The sequence below is a fragment of the Phyllostomus discolor genome, chromosome 7 (assembly GCF_004126475.2).
Source record: "Phyllostomus discolor isolate MPI-MPIP mPhyDis1 chromosome 7, mPhyDis1.pri.v3, whole genome shotgun sequence".
NCBI classification, from domain to species: domain Eukaryota; kingdom Metazoa; phylum Chordata; class Mammalia; order Chiroptera; family Phyllostomidae; genus Phyllostomus; species Phyllostomus discolor.
The window spans coordinates 38,577,856-38,585,007 of NC_040909.2; the positions used below are offsets into that span (position 1 = coordinate 38,577,856).

The 7,152-nt window shown below is 45.0% G+C and overlaps 1 protein-coding gene across 1 annotated transcript; it reads left to right on the forward strand.

Moving 5' to 3' along the window:
• The first annotated feature begins 5,103 nt into the window (after nt 1-5,103).
• Nucleotides 5,104-5,297, forward strand: LOC114501971 (40S ribosomal protein S27-like). The gene has a single exon (XM_028518760.2). The coding sequence runs from the start codon at nt 5,115-5,117 to the stop codon at nt 5,271-5,273; it is 159 nt and encodes a 52-aa protein (XP_028374561.1). The 5' UTR covers nt 5,104-5,114; the 3' UTR covers nt 5,274-5,297.
• Nucleotides 5,298-7,152: the final 1,855 nt, after the last annotated feature.

A 7,152-nucleotide genomic window follows, 5' to 3' on the forward strand; every position in this document is an offset into this window, starting at 1 on the left:
TCCAGACCAAGATGCAAATGTTCAAAGATAATGAAAGCTTGTTACAAGACCCTAAGCTGTCTCACCTGCATTGAAGACCTAATGCTCTGGTTATTAGAGATTTTTAAACAGTTGTGAGGCCTGGATAGATAGCTCAGTTGGTTAGAGCATTGTCCCAATACACTAAGGTTGCATGTTCAATCCTTGGTCGGGGCACATACAAGAATCAACCAATGAATGCATCAATAAGTGGAACAAAAAAATTGATGATTTTCTCTCCCCCTTCCTCTCTCTCTAAAAAAAAGAAGGAAGGGAGGAAGGAAGGAAGGAAGGAAGGAAGGAAGGAAGGAAGGAAAATATTGTGAAAATAACTGGTTCAAAGAGAATAGGACTTTGACTTTCCCCACCCTCAGTCCCACCCCACCCACGAAGAGAACTGCGAGTATCTTTCTCTGAGGCCAGCCATGTGAGGAGCCCCAGCAGGACCATTTGGAAGCTAAATATGGGCTCCCTGAAGGATAGGGAATGCTGGACTTAGTCTCTGATTCCCACTTCAGCAATCCAAAGGATGGGAGAAAGAAGCCTCAGAGAGGTGGCTGAACAGGAAGAAGGCCTCCCTCCCTGAGGTTGTCAGAGGAATGAACAATTTTGCAATTTCAGATTTCAGGATTTTAGATATGGGGGCCATCAGGAGAGCTGGTCTGATCACGCCCCAGAGGATACCTAGAGAAGCAACATGATACCAGTACAGAGATTCAGTGTGTTTTTGTGCAGTTGTGAGGGGGCAAGAATAAACACAGGAGCTGAGGATTCCCTGGTTGGTGTGGCTCAGTTGGTTGGAGCGTTGTCTGGTAAACCTGAAAGGTTGCAGGTTCAATTCTCAGTCAGGGCACATATCTGCATTGCAGATTTGTTCCTGGTCGAGCCTGGGCACATAGGAGAGGCAACTGATCCTCTCAATGTTTCTATCCCTCTCTCTCTCCCCCCCTTTCCCTCTCTCTAAGATCAATAAGCATGTCCTTAGGTGAGCATTAAAACAAAACAAAACAAAACAAAACAAAACAAAACAGGAGTTCAGGAGAATCACCAACTAGGGGTAAATACCTTTACTCACATCAAAAAGTAAAATGGAATGTTTCTGGGAGTCTCCAGAATCTCTGGAAGCAGCCCCCTCCCCCTTGAGGAGTTAGAGTTACACATAGGTCAGCATGGTCCTGGAGCAGTATTAGTCAGGTAAGGGAGTTCGACACTCCTCCCCACCCAGTGCTCCAACCACACCAGGGGTTAGAACCACCTGAGCGAGACTGAGGGGGAGGCTTTAGGGTGGGAGAAGGGAAAGAAGTATCCACCCTCATTCTAGTAGGGGGAGGGACGCTCTGTAACTTTTTTTTAAAGTTAGAAGCTTTGGCTGCTCCCCAGACTGGATATTTTAACTTGTGAACTGAGGCTGTGTTTAAGAACCTAAAATAGAGTTTTTGTTTATTTGTTTGCTTTTCATTAACCTGGTGAATTTGTCAGGGCTCTCCAGACAGACAGAACCAATAGGGTATATACGTATGTACAGTCATGTGTCACTTAACAATGGGGCTACACTCTGAGAAACACATCATTAAAAGATTTCATCAATGTGCAAAGATTTCATAGAGTGCACTTAACAAACCTAGATGGTATAGCCTGCTACACACCTAGGCCAGATGGTACAGCCTTTTGCTCTTGCACAGCATGTTCCTGTACTGAATACCATCCAGGGGTGTCAAACCCATTTTCACCAGGGGCCACATCAGCCTCGCATTGCCTTCAAACGGCTGAATGTAATTTTAGGACTGTATAAATGTAACCACCCCTTCACAGTTAAGCAAGAGCTCGGTGCTGCCGCTGGGTAGAAATAAGGTGCTGGGCCAGGTAAAACAAGGTGGAAGACCGGATATGGACTGGGGGTCTTGTGTTTGCCACCCGTGCTGTAGACAATTATAACACAGTGGTAAGTATTGTGTGTGTAAACATACCTAACACAGAAAAGGCACAGTAAAATATACTATAAAAGATACAGTGCATATACATTGTAGGTGCAAAGGCAGGGCTAGGAAGGGAAGCGCCAGTTGGAGAGAGCGAAGAGGTCAGGAGGAGGGAGAGTGACATGGAGGAAAGGAGAGTGAGTTTGCACTCATGAGTGTGCATTGGTGTGCAAGTATACAGGTGGGTGTGCAAGTATGCGAGTGTACAGGTGAGTGCACAGTGAATGGATGGCATGCTTTATTTAAAAACCACACAGAACTAGCAGTAAATTCAACATTGTAGTGAGGTACAGCCTTTTCTTTCAACATTGCCAACAAATCTTTTGCTTATAATCCATTGTAATTTTTTAAAAATATATTTTATTGAGTATGGTATTACAGTTGTCCCATTTTCCCCCTTTTATTCCCCTCAGCTCCACAACCTCCTCCCACCAGCATTCCCTCACCTTTGTTCATGTCCATGGGTTGTACATAAAAGTTCTTTGGCTTCTCCATTTCCCATACTATTCTTAACCTCCCTCTGTCTACTTTGTACCTATCATTTATGCTCCTTATTCCCTGTACCTTTTCCCCCATCCTCCCCTCGACCCCTCCTCACCAATAAACCCTCATGTGATCTCCATTTCTGATATTCTGTTCTTGTTCTAGTTGTTTGCTTAGTTTTTGTTTTTGCTTTTTAAAGGTTCAGTTGTTGATAATTGTGAGTTTGTTGTCATTTTTCTGTTCATAGTTTTGATCTTTTTTTTCTTAGATAAGTCCCTTTAACATTTCATAGAATAAGGACTTGGTGATGATGAACTCCTTGAACTTGACCTTACCTGAGAAGTACTTTATCTGCCCTCCCATTCTAAATGATAGCTTTTTTGGATAGAGTCATCTTGGATGTAGGTCCTTGCCTTTCATGACTTGGAATACTTCTTTCCAGCCTTTTCTTGCCTGCAAGGTTTCTTTTGAGAAATTATCTGGTAGTCTATGGGAACTCCTTCGTAGGTAACTGTCTTCTTTTCTCTAGCTGCTTCTAAGATTCTCTCCTCTTTAATCTTGGGTAATGTAATTATGATGTGCCTTGGTGTGTGCTTCTTTGGGTCCAACTTCTTTGGGACTCTCTGAGCTTCCCAGACTTCCTGGAAGTCTATTTCTTTTGCCAGATTGGGGAAGTTCTCCTTCATTATTTGTTAAAATAAGTTTTCAATTTCTTGTTCTTCCTCTCCTCCTCTGGAACCCTATGATTCAGGTGTTGGAATGTTTAAAATTGTCCCAGAGGTTGCTAAATCTCTCCTCATTTTTTTTGAACTCTTGTTTCCTCACTCTGTTCTGGTTGAATGTTTATTTCTTCCTTCTGCTCCAAATCATTGATTTGAGTCCCGGTTTTCTTTCTTTCACTGTTGGTCTCCTGTACATTTCTTTTCATTTCACTTTGCATAGTCTTCACTTTTTCCTCCATTTTGTGACCATATTCAACCAGTTCTGTGAGCTTCCCAATTACCAGTGGTTTGAACTCTGCATCTGATAAGTTGGCTTCCTCTTCATCACTTAGTTCTATTTTTGGAGCTTTGATAAGTTCTTTCATTAGGGCCACATATATATTGTTTTGTCTTGGCACACTCATTATGCAGTAAGGGGCAGAGCCTTGGGTATTCACCAGGGCAGGCAATCCACATGACTGCATGGTGGTGCTGTATGTGGGGGAGGGGTCTGAGGGGGAAAGTGGCTTTCAGTCACTTCCCCAGCTACCCACAAGCAAATTGGGCCCTTCTGGTGCTGATTCCTGGGTGGGTGGGTTTGTGTACGTTCTAGGACCCTGCGAGTCTCTCCAACAAACTCTCTTGTGAGGCTGGGAGTGTCTCCTGCCACCTCAACCTGCTCAGATTTTTACAGCTAGAGGTTTTGAGGCTTTATTTCCCTACACCGGAACCCTGGGTTGCATGGTTTGTCTCACTTCCCAGTTGTTCATCCCACTTTATCTGCACAGAAATGTGGGACCACCTGGTCTGCTAGCCACCGCCTTGCCCACTCTGGCCCTCCAGCTGCCGCCTTGCTGTGCATCCTCTGTGCGCAGGCTGCCCATCTCCATCTCTCCTACCAGTCTGAATGAATGTTTCTTTTTTAATCCCTTGGTTGTTGGACTTTCACATAGTTTCATTCGTCTCCAGTTCTGGTTATTTTTTGTTTTTAAATTTGTTGTCCTTCTTTTGGTTGTGTGAGGAGGCAAAGTGTATCTACCTACGCATCCATCTTGGCCAGAAGTTCCTATAATCCATTATAATCTTATGAGGCTACTGTTGTATATGCAGTCCATCATCAACCAAAACATTATGTGGCATATAACTGCATATATGTATATATGTAATACATGTGTGTATATATTTATATGTGTGTATATGTGTGTACATATATATCTACACACACACACATATATTTATATGAGAGAGAGGTATTTCTCATAAGCAATGGGCTCACATAATCTTGGAAGCTGGCAATTCTAAAATCTGTAAGCTGGGCTGGCAAGCTGGAGATCCAGGTGAACTGAAGTTCCAGTTTCTGTCCGAAGGCCACCTGCTGCAGAACCAGGAAGAGCTGGTGTTGCAGGTGCAGTCCAAAAGCCATCTGCTGCAGAATTTCCTCTTGCTCAGGGGAAGCTGACCTTTTTGTTCTATTTAGGCCTTCAGCTAATTGGATGAAGCTCAATCACATTATGAGGGCACTCTGCTTTAATCAAAGTCCCCCAATTTAAATGTTACTCTCACCCCCAAACACTCTAACAGAAAGACTCACAATAGTGTTTGATCAAATATCTGGGTACCCCGTGGCCCAGCCAAACTGACACATGAAATGAACCACCACACCTGGGGATAATCAGATCCAAGTTTGCACCAAGGGACAGAGGTAGAGCTTCCTCCGCTGCATTTTAAAAAGACATTGGGAGACAAAATAAATTTTTGTGATTGTACTTGTCAAACAAACTCAAAAAGAGTCTGGAGGCTTTGGCTAGAAATAAATGAAAGATTTACTCAAGGGACTTAGGGTTTGCAAACTACAAACACTAGGTGAGACCCAGAATGTTGTTAAGAAGAAAGGGGGCTTCCCATTAGTGACGACCTCTCTACAACATGCCTCTTCATGGATGTGAAATGCCCAGGATGCCATAAAATCAGCACCACCTTTAGCCATGCACAAATGACAGTCCAGTGTGTTGGCTGCCCCACTGTCCTCTGTCAGCCCACAGGAGGAAAAGCAAGGCTTCCAGAAGGGTGCTCCTTCAGAAGGAAGCAGCACTAGAAGCACCTGAATCAAGATGAGAGGGGAACCATCTCAATAAACACATTTCAGATTTAAAAAAAGAAAGGAAAGCTGAGGGTTCTCATAGTAAAAAAAGTGCATTCTTGAGAAGGATCAGTCCTGCATTCTTAGCCTCTGGATGGTCCAAGATGGTAATCCTCCAGATAACCAGTGGCCTGGATAGTGGGTGTCAGGTGGTCTGGGTGTGTGAGCATTCTCTCCCTAGTCCTTTGGGGATAATCAGAGGGTTATCCGGAGGTTTGATGTATATCCAGGCATTGATGCAGAACTAGAGAGACCAAGAGTTCCCCAGAATAGTTTAAACAAGAATAGGGTTATTTCCTCATTCCTCAACTTAGTTGATTTTAGTAATTTAGCAGCTTGACTTTAGTGACTCCATTTAATTTCTTCCCTCTATTCTTTACACCGGAGGTGTATATTGCTCAATGTATACCTCTTACTTGTGTTTTTGTCAGGAAATGGAGAGGGAGAGCTGCTCCTAATAGGAGCCCATTTCTTTGGTGGCAGTAGAGTTACCCTTTGGGCAAAGATTGCTCTTTTGTTTGGAAAAGCATGTCACAGGGCTTTCTGTAAGGAAGTAAGGATTCCCAGATGCTGGCGAGAGAACAAGGGATTCCGTGTCAGGTCTTCCTACTGAAGTGAGAGGCAAAGGCTGAAGAGAGAAGCAGCAGGGGGGTGGAGGGGGGTGGCAAGGGCAGGGGCATGGCCAGTGCAGAGGTAGCTGCTGACTGGGTTTCACTTTTCCTTTCACTCCCTCAGACTTTCAGCAAAATCGTGTAAGAACTTCAGCCTAGACTCCGGTTACTTGAAGGAATTTGGGGAGAAGATGTGAGAAGGTCCGAAAACCTCCGGCAGGGCAGCCCAGAGCAGCAAGCAGGTCAGAGGCAACTGGTGAATGGGGTGGGTGGACAAGCAATTATTCTATTAATAATCACTCTGGGACAGCAGGTGTCCACTGTATGTGCGCAACTTTAGCTGTCGTGGGGCGGGGGTTGGGGTGCCGTCAGGGCCACTTCAGAGGAGTGGTGCCTTGGTGTCCAGTGGCATGGAAGGGCGCCAGACTTCGGAGAAGTGGCGCAACATGGAGGTTAAGTTTGTTCTCTGGAGCCAGACTGCCTGGTTTGAGTCCTGACTCTGCTTCCCACAGCCACAGGCAGGTTAATCAATCTCTGTGACCTCCATTTGCTCATCTGCGAAAATGGGCTGTTTGAGAATTAAATGAATTAATATTAGAAAATGTTGAGAGTAGAGCCTGGAATGTAAATGTCTGTTAAGTAGATCAGTGGTACCAAGGTAGGATAGGTTTGGGAAGCATGGCCAGTAAGTTCGAGAGGGTGGATGGGAGGAAATTCCTGGCTCCCAGATGAAGTGTTTGCAGGAGTGCCAACCCCGTCAGGGGTCCTGGCTTTGCTCCTGTCTGCTGAGAGAAGAGGGAGCAAAATAAATCAAAGGCTGTTTAGATTTTTCTCAGTCTTTTCTTCCCCTTGCTGGAGTTATCAGGCCAAGCAGAGGTCATTTCATTTTTGTTTTTCTCTAATCTGCTTCCAGCCCATGGGCAGGAGCATAGAGGCCTAAAAATACCCTGAGCTGCCAGGTTAGATCACTTCAACCTCTGGCCAGCAGGCTGCCTGTGCCTCTGCTCAGCACTCTGTCCGCGGGCTGGGTTCACTAGTAGCTCCTGGGCACCCCTTCTCCCCTTGGAGACTGAGAGTGGAATTAGGAAGGACAGAGCCTAAGATATGAGGCAGATACAAGACAGAACGAGGCCCAGCGTTCTTCTTTGTGCAGATGGGAACACTAAGTCCAGAAAGCGGAGGCTTTGTGGTTTTCTGAGCTGAAATGCCTGCCCCTCTGCCTC